General features: G+C 45.4%; 1 protein-coding gene across 1 annotated transcript in view; it reads right to left on the reverse strand.

Moving 5' to 3' along the window:
- GALNT9 (polypeptide N-acetylgalactosaminyltransferase 9) overlaps positions 1 to 11,533 on the reverse strand; it is a 161,035-nt gene extending 149,502 nt beyond the window's left edge. Inside the window, exon 1 of the mRNA XM_064466496.1 lies at positions 11,139 to 11,533. Coding sequence (XP_064322566.1) covers positions 11,139 to 11,379 — 241 coding nt within the window. The 5' untranslated portion in view covers positions 11,380 to 11,533. The remainder of the gene's footprint in view (positions 1 to 11,138) is intronic.
- Positions 11,534 to 13,745: the final 2,212 nt, after the last annotated feature.

Raw genomic sequence — 13,745 nt, forward strand, 5'->3', positions numbered from 1 at the left:
ATTATTTCAGCAGTTAGGCAGCTTAGTATTAGGTCGTTTAATAACTTGAACATGATCAGCTCACTCTTACCTCATACGCCACCCCCATCTGTTACACGGAGCCACCTGCAATCTATCATCATGTTTTAGGATTAACAGCTCTGTGCAGCAAAATCTGGTTTTCCTATTAGAGGTGTGAACACCAGTCCCCGGCTCAGCACCTCCGCTACAGCCCTGGAAACGCAAACGGCCCAGGAACCCGTCAGCCTCAACGGCCAGCGGACGCCAGCACGAGGGCTGTGCAGATGCAAAATTGCGCAGCTATCGGTAGCCTCATTTTACACATGAAGGATGACTAGAAATCTGCCTTACAAGGAAAGCGATGGCAAATTTTAATCCCGAGGAAGACTAACCTTTGGGTTACACAATGCTATCTCAATTGGGGATATTTTTAGTCTTATCACTGCCTTCAGTTCAGTATGCACAGGAAAGAACCCTACCAATCTTTCCTACAACACAAGGCTTGCTTGAAAATGAGTTAATATAACAAAAAATACTTTTTTATTTACAAAAGCTTCACATCCTAGAGGCATACGAGAGCTGTAGAAAAAAATAAATCCGATTTCTAAAAGGGCAATAAGGCCCCATTGCCAAACAAAATACAAAACCATCATAAAGAATCCAAATGAAAACCAACTAATTAACCCTATCACCCCACCAAAAATGCCACAGAGACAAAATGAGAAGAAAACTTCTTCAGTGTTGCAGGAGAGGGCTTTCCACCTGTCATGGTGGATACCTTCCAAGAAAAATGAGCTCCAGTGCAACAAAGCCCCTTTTGCTTTGGGAATGGTACGGCAGTACCTCGGCTTGGATGAGTCTGGGCTGCAGGAAACACCAACTGGAGGCCGTGCATGACCTTGCACAAGCTTCAGTTTTGGAGGCATCCCAAAGTGCTCCAGTGCACTGAGGGTAACACCTAGGCCCTCGTGTCCGGGGTCCAAGCCTACCTGGGGTCCTTGCAGTAAGGACCCACTCTCCCACCTGGGAGAGATCAAGCCTTTTGCTGAGGCTCGGGAAGGGCTGGTCAACAGAGGATGCTGAAAAGGCAGGAATGAAAAGTCCTATCTTTGCTTTGAAGGCTGAAAACATTTGCCCACATAAGACCCACAGCTCTAAAGAACGCAGCAGAAGTCTTATTCTCCACCTAAAGGAAAGGGATAGTTATATGATCCTCCTTTTGTTTTTTAAGTGACATACTAGTGGTCTAAGCATTCAGCTAGGATGTAGATAACCTATACACATGTAAGTGCATACGCACACTAAAAATACTTAATCAATCAGCTCTTGAGGAAGAGCCTAGTTCTGGATCCCAGTTAGACTCTGTGAGTCAGGCACTGAATTGCCCAGTGCTGTGAAACGGAGACAAAAATTATCACAGGCAGAAGCAGATCTCAAAGGTCACAGGTGAAGGGCTCCTACCATGCAGGAACCGGCTGAGGGGTGGGGGAGCTATATCTGTAGGCATAACTGAGGCATGGGGGGTCATGCCCAGAGGCATACGTAACGGACAGGCAGTGGGAAGAGGTGGGTAGATAGTACTGTGCAGTGTTGTGCAAACAGATAAATCAATCTCTGAACAAAGCTTGGTCAGATACCAGGAGCAAGACAGCCACGATAAGGCTGCTCATCTGACCTCCTGGTCTGTGCGCTTCTTTTTGCAAAATGCAAACTGGAGCCAAACAGCACAAGCGCAGAAGTAATCAAAGACTCCAGTAGTAGGGGTGAGAGGTAGAAACGCAATGCTCACCAGATCTATACTAGAAAGGAGAATCGGTCCAAAACCTTCAAGGAGGAAGGATCCTGTTCTCAGCCATGCTAAAGTAGTACAGGGACACAGCACAAATTCATCCTTTATACTACATACACCTCATCATAACTAGCCAATGTATTGCTCATCCTGTGGCAGAAGTACCTTCATTTGGCCAGATTTACTACTGGAGTTGCTGTGTTGATAACTACTGGCTGCGCTGATACTTCTGGATCAATAACACGGATGAATTTAGGCTCCAACAGAACTAAGTGCATGGGCGAGCTGAGCAGAATTTGGATCATTGCTGCAGGCATAAAAACCTATTTGAGCAAGTTATCCCATCCAACGAGCAATATCTGTCACTGTCCACAGAATGCACTGCCGGCAGCAGAACGGGTTGGCAGGATCTGCGGTTTGCTTAGAAAGCAGAGTCGGATTTGTACCTGACTTGGATTCCTGACTAAACATGACTGCTGCCTGTATCACAGACACGGTTTTTAACAGTTCTCCCCAGGAGCAAAAACTAGTAACACACTGATAATCCCAGAGACCAGCTCTGTGCTTCCTGAGTCTATGAAGTCTACGACAGAGGATACCCCTCACAGGTATCTCTGCGTAGTCTAACACAACTCTACGTGAACCTCCGCAGGTAATACCTGTGTTTCACAGTATCTGAATATGTAAAGAACTTCACAGAAGAGAGAGACCTGGCAGGATCCATTTCCCTCCCTGATCAGTTTATCAGACATGAAAGCCTAGCTGGCAGACCTTTTATGCTGCTTGTTCCAAGCGGAGGTTCACAAGCGACTCTAGCAAACCTGGTTTGAGTCATGCCTTATAAAGCGTGAGACCCATACACTAGTGAGCGCTTATTCTCATGAGTACTCCAGTAAAGACAACTGGATTGCCTGTATAAGTAGCTCTGAAATGTAAGTAGAAGGTAGACAACCGAGTTCCATGACTGCCTTTTGCCTACGCAGGCTCGGATTTTCTCCTCTCCCTCCTGCTAATTGACTGCAGAGGAGAAAGTAGGGGTTTGTACGGCCTGGAATAGCCCCCAGTGGCACACAGATAACACAGGCCTTTGCATCAGCAGCTTCTTTCCACAGACATGTCTTGGCCTTGCAGAGAGGAAGGAGACGTCAGGGATCTGTTAGGCGATAGCATGGCTTTTGCCAGCGCTATACTATTTTACAGTGGCTATTCAACCCCAGGATGATACAGGCATTACAGCAGCCTCTCAGGCACTTGCCCTAGCATTTAACCCAGGAGATAAAGATTGCAGCAAATGCACTAAAGAACCCAAAGGCCTAACATGTTCCTTTATATTTTAGGCATATTTCATCCCCTGAGTGTGGGTTATTTAGATGTGCTTTTCAAACGATGCTGTGAAATAGGTAAACCTCTCCTGTAGTAGTCTGACACCAAATACCTCTGCCTGACAGAACCATTTTTAAGTAGCCATGTTTAGAGAAGCTGTTTCAAAAACCTTTTCCTTGGCTTAGTTTTCTTAATCATTGCCCATTCTCCCAGGATGACATGCAAATTACAGCTCAAGTGTTAAAAGTATAAATCAGACTGTGGTGGCAGGGCCTCTAGAGAATGGCTCCATAGGAGGTGGTGCAAGGCTTAAAATATTCAGAAATCTATATTCTCACCTTTTCTAAAAATGTTTTGCTCATTTACTTGGACAACTCTTCAGCCCCTGAGAAATCTAGGCATCCACACCGCTCATGATGACAAAGCAGAATCAGTCTATTGTCTCCTCAGCTATCTACTCTGCAGCTGCCCTTGGACTCTCCTCCAAAGCCAGTAATCAAGGACATACTCGAAAAAAACATATATATATAGTAAAACTTTTGCCATTTGTCAGCGATTCCCAGAACCGGCCCCTTTCTACTGCGTTGTTTCACTAAGGGCTCCCCCTCACAATTCACGGCCCCAGGCTCATCCTTGGCTTGAGAGCAGATCCCTCAGAACGAGTCATCCAAGAAAAATCAAGGGAGAGGCAGGGAGCCACATCTGCTTTGCGAGACAGCTTTGCAAGGCTGGGCAGAACGCACACAGAGCAGCTCAGCCTGGTGGCAAACAGCAAGAGGGTTTGCTTTATCCTGAGGACACCCATTTCTTCCTCTTACTGCAAGACCAACAAACTTGACCATAGTCATTGAAGCGAGCCCTCTCAACACACATTTCAGAAAGATGACATGAGAGGCATAAACAAACAAACATACACAATTATTCAGAAATGAAACAGCCTGAGAAATGCAGTAAGAGGGGTTGGAAAGTGGTGCGAGAGCTCCTCTGGATGTTCCCCTGGATTTCCCACAGAAGGTGCTCTGCACTGTCTTTCCGTGCAGAACAATGAGTCCAATTTACCTAAACCAGGTGGAATAAAAAGCTAGGGCAAAGAACCACAGAAACACAAGCCCGCTTCCCTCACCATTGGAGGATGTCAGACAGAGGGATAATAAAGCAGAACTCAGCCTTAAACACCACTTCCCTGGTCATCTACAGACTTGCGTATACCCGCACAGCTCGCTCCGTTTAGATCTACACCAGATCACAGGTGTCACATCAGTTCAGCAAGCCAGCTAATGAAGCTCAGTTTGAAGACAGGACTATTTTACCCCAAATAGCAATCCCATCCTCAATTCTCTCAATTCTTTCTGTTTTAGAGGACCTCTTGTTGATGCAGATGAAGGCTCTTCCTAGTGCTTCAGAATACAAAAAACCTAGGCCAGAGAAGTCATACAGATTATCCGTGCCACACTCTTGTGCGCTGCCAGTGAGGATACTCTGGGCAGCGAAAGAAGAGGGAACAGAAACTAGAGGTAAGACAGCACTCAAAAGATGAAGCCTACCAAGCTTTGGAGCTCTCTTCACCAGGCGAAATTCCATACTCTTCAGTGTACTGGAGAGTTTGCAAATAAGAACTCGAAAACTTAGCAGATTAGACTGACAAATAAATTACAGAACCAGGACTGTCACCTTCATCCCCAGCACTACCACCATGCATTCAAACTCACAGTAACCCCAGCTAAATGAGAGGACCTGAGACCAAGTTGCATCTGCCGTCCTGTCCTTGAAACGGGCTTTGCCTCCACCTATGAGGCTCTCAGATATTCATGGCCATTCCCATGGCACCACAGCTATGGGGTTTAGGAAAGGCAGGCACAAGTCATACACACGTCCAGTTAGCGCTTGGCTGCTTTAGCTCTGTGCTCTCAGGACAAGATGCCTTTGGGTCCGTGGGAGGATGTCTATCTGGTTTTCATTCTCAGAAGCTGAAGTTCTCTTATTTCAGAGGACAGTTTTGATCAATAGGGCCACAACAAGGTTGGAAGCTGCTCTACTGTCATTGGCTTTCTTCCTTCCTGTTATCCAGAACATCACAGGCTCTTTTTCTTTTATTTTTTTTTTCCCTTTCAGTTTGTTTAAAATAAGTGATGGAAATGACTACCAAGTGGAACCCCACAAATAATAACAACAATAAAAGAGTATGCCAAGTGTACTGAGAAAGAGAGACCGAGTACCCATTAGTAAGGTTAGAAAGGGGCATTAATAAAAGGAAGATTTGTTAAACATGACTCATTTCTTTGCCTTCCTTCCATAAATCTTATTATTTCCTTGGAGAACAGCCATGCACTCAGTGGCTGGAACTGCATTCTTAAATGATGCTCTTGGTTTAAGTACTACCTGCCTTTACTTACTTTAAGAAAAATAATAACATAAAATAAACACGCCCCACCATACTCAAAAAACAACCTGACTTCCCACTGTCAAGGGTGTTAAGATAAAGCCAGGTTTCCTAATCCTCTAAACCTATATGGTGGTTACGGATGTGCAACCACCACACTACAGCTCTTCCCTAGCAAGACGACAGACCCATGTTTGCTTTTCCAAGCCCAGCCACATCTACAGAGAAAGGGAAGGAAACTAAACTGGAATGCCTCCTAAAAGGCTACAAAAACAACACCAGTCAAAGATTTTCTTTCCACCTCTGTAAACATCGTTTTTAAACCTGTACAGTACAAATGATGTGAGTTTTACACAAATAGATGAGTCAATGATAAAATCACCACCTGGTTTTTCCATCAAAATAAGCTTTCCTCCCAGCTACAAACAGAAAAAGCAGAAACATTACATAAAAAATAGCTACCTGTATATGAAACATAGAGTACCTGGAGAGACTTTAAAACCACTGATGTGCTGCTGGAATGGAGATATATTTTTTGGTTTTGCCAATATTTTGAAGAAGTGAATGCAATTTTGCTTGTTTTGCACAAGAGATTTACCCTCTTTTCTCTAGCAAACCTTTAGACCTTTTCTTCCTGAAGTGCCTAAATAGAGTAATACTCTTTCCAATATTATATTTTTATAGGGGTTATGCAAATATCAACTCATTATGGCTTTTTTCCCTTATTTTGGAGAGTAACATCTTGGCCTTCCTGAAATCACTGATTACGAGTTTCCTCAGCTACATAAATCAAGATTAACATAGTTAAAGCCAACGTGAAGGTCTTTTGGACCTGACCACCACTTTGCAATACTGAAGGTCAGGCATGTAACAAGGTTTACTTGCCTAAGCTTGAGTAACTGATCCAGAACAACAGAAAATACTTGTTATATGCAGTGTGGTAAAGAGGTGAGCTACAGCCTAACTTAAAAAATAAAAGAAAAAGGAAATGTAGTTGGTATTTTTCACTCCGGCCTTCACTAGGCCCAACCTTGTCTTTCTTTAAAACATCCTCTAAATGAGACCACATGACGATGCCTCTCACCAGTATGAGGAAAGCACATGGCCGAGACCAGTCCCCACAAAAAAACTTGGTACTTTTGGAGGCAATTATGTGCTACTTTTGTCAGATGCATGTTAGCATCAGGCCATAACAAAATTAAATAGAAGTAGTTATAACATGAGACTCCGTATGCGGGTATGAGAAGGCACAGTTTCATTAAGGTAAGGCTGGCAGTCACGCTTAATCTTCCCCCGTGCACACGTGGATTTACATCTCTTCTCTGCAAAGGAATTACTCTTCAACTGAAAGTTGCCAGCTGTAAAAGCTTCTTTTTGACAAATCTGATGTGGACACTCGCATGATTCATTTGCAGCCTGTTCCCAACCCTTACTCTCAATATGGAAATTTGGAACCGTTTCCAACCAGCCCCAAGCCTATGAAGAATCAACTGTCCTTTTAAAAATACTACTGTACCTTTTAAGTATGCAGATTGCCAGGCTGAATTTTAAATGCAATCACTTTGCTTCCAGAATACTCTAAAAATCGGGAGTCACAGTCTGCATGAATCAGTCCTCTGCACCTAGGACCTGCTGTTCCCGTCATTTTAAGCCTGTGTGCTGCAATTACGTGAATTGTCCACTTTTTTCCCCCCAGCCTCCTCTGTGAAATGCATATGCAGTATAAAACCCATTTACCATACTGGAAATTGCTATTGTAGTTAATCTTCCCAAAGAGAGCAAAATCAAATTATGATGTGTAAAGAATGATAATCTGCCAAATTCAAGGGAATACTCCAAACTTATCCCTCCACGTCTGCAATAGAACAGGTCAAAGAGGTCTAACGTAGAAGATGTGGGTAGGAAGACATGATGTGAGCATACATAATGAGAAGATGAAAACTCTCTTAATCTTTGCAGATTGGATGAAATCTAATTACATGCTGTATTGATTGTTGTGTATTACTGGAAAGAGACAGTGAAAAGGGAAAAAGGCAATTACAGTGAAATTGTAGTCTGACCCTTCAATTGCTTTTGGCATGAAAGGTTATGCTGTAGTCGGGGCATCAGAAATTCTTTGTCCTCTGTGGTAAATCATTAGCAACAGACTCGGATGCAAAACTGATTAGGGGAAAAATTCAGTCAAGTAAACCTTTTTTTTTTCCCCTACACAAAAAAAATAGAGGCAAAGGAAGAAAATACCAATTTGTTATCATTAAGCCATTTCATGAATTGCTCCTAAGTCTGTCTGGCATTAGTTCTGTGTTGACTGACAATAAATCATACTCGTCGATAGAAATATCATAGCAAAAATTAAAAAAAAAAATAAAAGATTGATGAACTAGATCTAGAATAACTCCGTTTTTCAAAATAAATGTTATACCCAAAGTCAAATAGCAAGAGATAATACAAAGTTTCACCAAGGAAATTCCACTGACACTTTTCATTGCTTTCCTTTCCCTTTGCACGCTCCATCCATTTACTTCCACCAAAACCAGCTGCAACCGAGCGTAAAGAAAGCTCTCAGAAACACTATTTTTCTAAGTTGATAGAAAACCAAAGCACGAGCCGACTGGAAACCGCTGTTTGGGTGTGCGTCTGCACGACTCTGCAGGGAATCGTGGCAATTCACATTCATTCTATTCTAAACATTCTTGTTCTGCCAAAGAGAACTGCAAGGACCCACTTTGTTCCGACTTTCGTGCATGGTCCTCTGCCTCGTACACACACCTCCACGGGCGCTGTATGCACGGTTTTTATTCAGATGGAAAAGTTAATGAGCTCTCTAGTGATCAGGTTTAGGTTGCCTCTTGATACACTTGTAACATTGCCATTTGTGCTTATTTTTCTCCACAAGGTACACTTTCAAATAGCTTTTCTTTGATTGCATGAAAACAAATAAGTGCGACAAACAAAATTCTGTATGGCTGCAGGTGCAGGGCTGGTCTCTCACAGAAGTGTCTTTCTGCTACACTGGATCTTCAACAGAGTCCCTAGAAAATCCAGGTAAGCTCTGGCCAGTTTAGGACTAATCCGAATAGAAGAGAAAAATTAAATAAAAGAGCACTGAGGATTTATTACCAAAAATATAAAATACTTAATCGGTGGCTCTAAATCTGCTGATCTCAAAACAGAAAGAACCAAGAGTAGAAAATTGAAATGCCGATCTGGACAGACCTACCTCGACAATAACATTGAGCTGGACTCAAACTCCTGGGGCTTGCAGGCGTTCTGGGTATGCAAGGAATTCATTTTCCTTAAGAATAAAATCTGCCTACCCGCGTCTGCCTCCCTCTATAACAGTGACTTTGACCCACCTCATTAAAAAGTAACATCCCAGAAGGCCTCGGATGGCTCTCTACCCTTGTGATAAAGCAGGAGACAGGATCAAGGCTGAGAAGCCTTGCTCAACACTAGGATGAAAGTGCACAGCTCCAGAGCAGGCAGAGTGCTTGGGTAATACCAGTCTTTCCGTGAGACACGGTAGAGCATTGTCACAGACAGGGTCCTTGGAATCCCAGCGCTGCCAAGGCAGCATTACGCCCATTATTGGCATAAGTAACGAGTGATGATAAAAAGAGAATACCAGCGAGCTAAACCCAAACGTAGGTGCTCGATCCTGATTTCACTTACAGTGATGTAACTGATGATTTTGGTGGAGCACCTCCCAATGGTTAAGGACTTTTCAGTTTTGTTGCCACAGGATGGAAAAAAAAACAACCCCAGAAGTGACAAAGTACTTTTCACAATGATGCTGAAATTATCTGTGTCAACGTACGACTGTGTAATAAAAACCCCAACCGTGTCAGAGAGAGACTGCAGGGAAATGAATAGGAAATTTGAACAGCTCAGCTTGAAAAACTTTCTGTATTTTCCTGCGTAAGAACTTTCAAGAAGAAACTGCCTACACTGTTTATCACGACGTGAAGAAGCAACGTAACATTTCAAGTAATTTCACTGCACGTTTCCATATCCAACAAACCAAATTAAAGAAGAAGAAGAAGAAAAAAAACCAAAGAAAGGCATACTTTACAGAGAATTTCCTGTTTACTGTGAAGGCAGAGTCATTAGGTACAATGGTGCCTGCCCAGTACGTTAAGGACTCCTGCTAATTATCCAGGGGATGCTATGCTGAGATGAACCCCAAGCAGGTAAAATCCTACCCAAAATCTCACCTATTAACGACACCAAGAACAAATCAGTTTGGGCCAAAAAACCCAATCGGTTGAGCTATGACAGATACAGCCCGAGGACTAATCTAATTTAGTTTGGGAGCTCTATGGCTTTGCTGAATTTGGGAGGAGGATTTCCCTCTTAAATCCTACATCCTTCAAAACTGCTCCAAAATATGGTTAGGAAACACAGCTGTTGACACTTTCTCTCCAATTCACGAGTGTGTATTTTTGTGATTAACACCCACACTCGACATTCCCCTTCTCTCTTCCCCGTTTTATACGGATGAGTGCTCAAGGGGATGCCTGTTCTGTAGCGCTTGCTGGCATAGACTGCGTATTACCATAACAGTCTAACCTACGTAGATTTATACAGTCATTCAGAAAGTAGTAATAGGAAATATACTTCATCCTAACCCTCCTATTTGTCTGCATTTTGAGACTACAGTAGCCTTTGTTAAATCAATGTTACGAGTAAGATTTTCACAAGCAGCCCAGAGGCACATTTGGTATACTTAAACATATTCACACCGGGAGTTTTATTTGGTGCTAGACACTAAATGTTACAGTTATATTATAATTTCATGTAGAAGTTCACTCCTTCAGCCTCTTCGTGGCCAGAGCACTGATGTATTTAATCACATACTACTTTGATGTTTCATATTTAGAACTTTATGGATCTATGCAAAGACAGACATGCTTGCTTTGAAGAATTAGTTTCTGTATGAAACGTTAGTTGCCCTGTAACAACTTTTATGGCTTAGCCTGTTCGAACTACCACGGAAGGGTTCTTTGCTCACCTACCAAGATTTCTGAAGGCTGGTGAATTAGAACAGGATGACATAAAAAGAAGCGCTGCATGCCTCCCCTCCTCACCAAAAATAATATCAAATTTAAATGGCAAAGTCATTAAGGAAACATATGGGGGCTATGTTTAAATCGACCATTAAAAGTACACAGCGCAAGGACTCAGCAGAATGTTTTTAAACTAGTTCTGAGACCAAGTATATGACTCGCAGCTACAAGCTAACAGTGTATTTGCTGTACAAACACCCACCCATGCAGAGTTAATATATCCAGGCAAACTATAAATCCTGGTAGAGTTCTTAAGGACCTTCACCAATCCTTAAACTCATGAGCTCTGCAGCCTCCTTAACTTTGTACCTAGTGAGGTACAAAGTCCTGACTTTAGACTGAGAGTTGGGGGCGGGGGGGGAGGTGGGGGGGTAGTGGGGGAGCTCAACCAAACCCTCCAGCAAAGCCCTGCAGCCTCTTCTTTCCCTTCATTCTCAGCACTTCAGCAGCCGGGTCAGTGCGCACAGCGCCCAGGCTTCCCTCTCCCGTGGACGGGCGCTTGGGGGGCTCTTCCCCGACCTGCAGCACCCTCCCAGGGCACAGCGGGACTGGTGCTTCACCCCCTCCCAGCCCTCCGTACCATTGAGCTGGTTGTAGACCACTTCCTCCAGGTGGTCCAGGCGCTGCAGGATGGACTCCCTGTCAGCCAGGCTGCCCACCTTGGCTCCGCGGCTCCTGGCCCTGCGCTCCGCGCTCCGGACGATCTGCACCAGCTCCTGGGAGCGGTCCTGGATCCTGCAGTAGACGGAGAAGAGGATGATGCCCACGAAGACCAAGATGTTCACCGTCAACAAAGTTTTGATTTTCCGTGCCACCGCCATGGGAACCGCCGGAACGGTGGCGGGGGGCACATCAAGGCGCGGCGACCGGCGGCCTGACGGCCACCCTGCGGCGGGGGGCGGCGGCGGGAGGCGCGGAGGGGCGCGGAGCGGCGCGGAGCGGAGCTGTCCTTCAGCACCACGGCGCCGCTCCCCGCCCGGCGCCCGCCTTCGCCCCGCGGGCCCCGCAGCGCGGCATGGAGCGGGGCGGCCGCGCAGGGAGCGCGGAGCGCTGTGGCTGCCGAGCCGCCGCCTCCTCTTCCTCCTCCTCCTCCTCCTCCTCCTCTCCTCCTCCGGCGGCTCCCGCTCGCCCGCCCTCGCTTCTCCGCCGCCCCAAACGCAGAGCGCCGGTGCGGAGTGACGTGCTCCGGGGGATCTCATCTACATGCACACGGTGGAGCCGCCGTGCCGTACCGCGCCGCCCCGCCCGCGGCTCCCCGCCCCGCATCCCGGCCCGGCCCGGCCGCCGCCCCCTCCCCGGACCCCCCCGGTGCAGCCCCGGCGCTCGCCGCTGGGATTCAGCACGACGGATGGGTGAAGGAGCCAGGGGAGTTGTGTGCTTCGCTCCCACGGAAGACACCAGTGGCCATTTTCTCTTCGTTGCCCTTATCCTGCCCAAGCATCGCTACTGGCAGACCCTGAGAAAGGACGGGACGAAGCTTGTCCTTGTCGAGGGGTGCAGTCCCTGGAGGTGAGGTGATGCCCCACCTGCCTCACCGCTGGAAACGAGCAGAAACAAGCAATAGGGAGAGCTGCAAATGCGCTCGGCTCCGTGGGTTTCCTGGCCACCAAAGCACAATGCTGGCTGGTGATCCTGCCTGGAAGTGACATGGCTGGGACCACGTCCATGTGCAAGAGAAGTTCTTGCCAAGCAGACACAGGTGGAGGAAAGCAGCCTAGGCCCTTAGTCTCAGACACACAGTCAGTGACTGCTGAAGAATTACCAAGATCTCTAGGCTTGATACCTATGGACATCAGACAGAATCAATCATTGAATCATTAAGGTTGGAAAAGACCTCTAGGATCATCAGTCCAACCATTAACCCAACACCACCATGTGACCTAAACCATGCCCTCAAGTGCCACGTCTACACGTTGTTTGAACACCCCCAGGGCTGGTGCCTCCCCCACCTCTCTGGGCAGCCTGGTCCAATGCCTGACCACTCTTTCAGTAAATAAATTTTTCCTAATATCCAATCTAAGATGAGCCCTTCCAGCTGGACACTTGTCCGTTCATGTTCGCAGTGGTCCTCCTTTGCACACCATCTCACGTAGAGGGTTACATACCACAATATAATCCTGGTTGTGGGATTTTTTTTTTTTTAATCCTTTCATCCTTCCTTCTCGGTTTCAGGAGCTGCCAAGCACAAAATCCAGCAAAAGTTACAACCTCCCTGAGTTTCTTGTAACTTGGCAAGGCCTGCTCAGGGTTTCCTCAGGTATAAACTCTCCACTGCTGTCCTACTCCAGACCCTCCTGCTGTTCACCTTCTGCAAGGCCCTTAAGGGTACAGTTTGTTTGAGAAGGTACATGTTTCTCTCTCAGAGGAATTCTCCCCTTGTCTTTTGGGGATCACCGATGAAACCTGCGTTGGAGGCTTCAGGAGCACAGAACAAGCCTAGGCTGAAATTATCACGATAATCTAATCTTGTCTCTGGCAAAAGGTGCCACAGGTTTCTGCAGTGTCATCTCTTGCAAGTAGGTGTGTCTCTGTGGCAACATGTACAAGATTTGGTTACTTTCTGCATTAATGTATTCTTAAACACACTGAAGTCTCACATAACACCTAAATGCAGGGTCAGATATGCTTTCACTGAAGCGGTAGTAAAACTCTCAGTCAGCTCAGCAGAAGCAGCTCAGAACCTGCAATTTTCCAGTGTTTTGATTATTTTAGTGGTATTCTTATTGCCAGTCTGTCATAGCATTACGTTTTCCTAGAAAATACTAATTTGGTGTAAGAAAATGCATTGAACTAATGCTCAAGTGTAGCTTATTAGATGTTTCTAAGCATTTAATATATTATAGCAACACCTGCTGGTCTTGATAGAGTTAAGAATCTGTTAGATCACTCTGTTATCACTTTGTCTTGATATAGCCAAGATCTGTTAGATCACTGTGAACTCCAAATTCAGAAGCTGGCCACAAAAGTTCAGTCTGGATTCTGACACGAGCGTATAGTTTGTCCCAAGGGTTGTAAAACACCTTCAACTATCTCAGAAAGTTTACAAAGCTTTGATGTTTTGGGTTTGGTTCCCCCCCCCATCACTGCAGTTTTAAATGGGCTTTTTCAAAGACATTATTTCATCCATGATTGATGTAGGTCAGGGAGTTTCTTCCTTTTGCTAAGCAAATGTTCTTAAATGGTCAGC

Source organism: Phalacrocorax carbo, chromosome 15 (genome assembly GCF_963921805.1).
Source record: "Phalacrocorax carbo chromosome 15, bPhaCar2.1, whole genome shotgun sequence".
Lineage (NCBI taxonomy): Eukaryota > Metazoa > Chordata > Aves > Suliformes > Phalacrocoracidae > Phalacrocorax > Phalacrocorax carbo.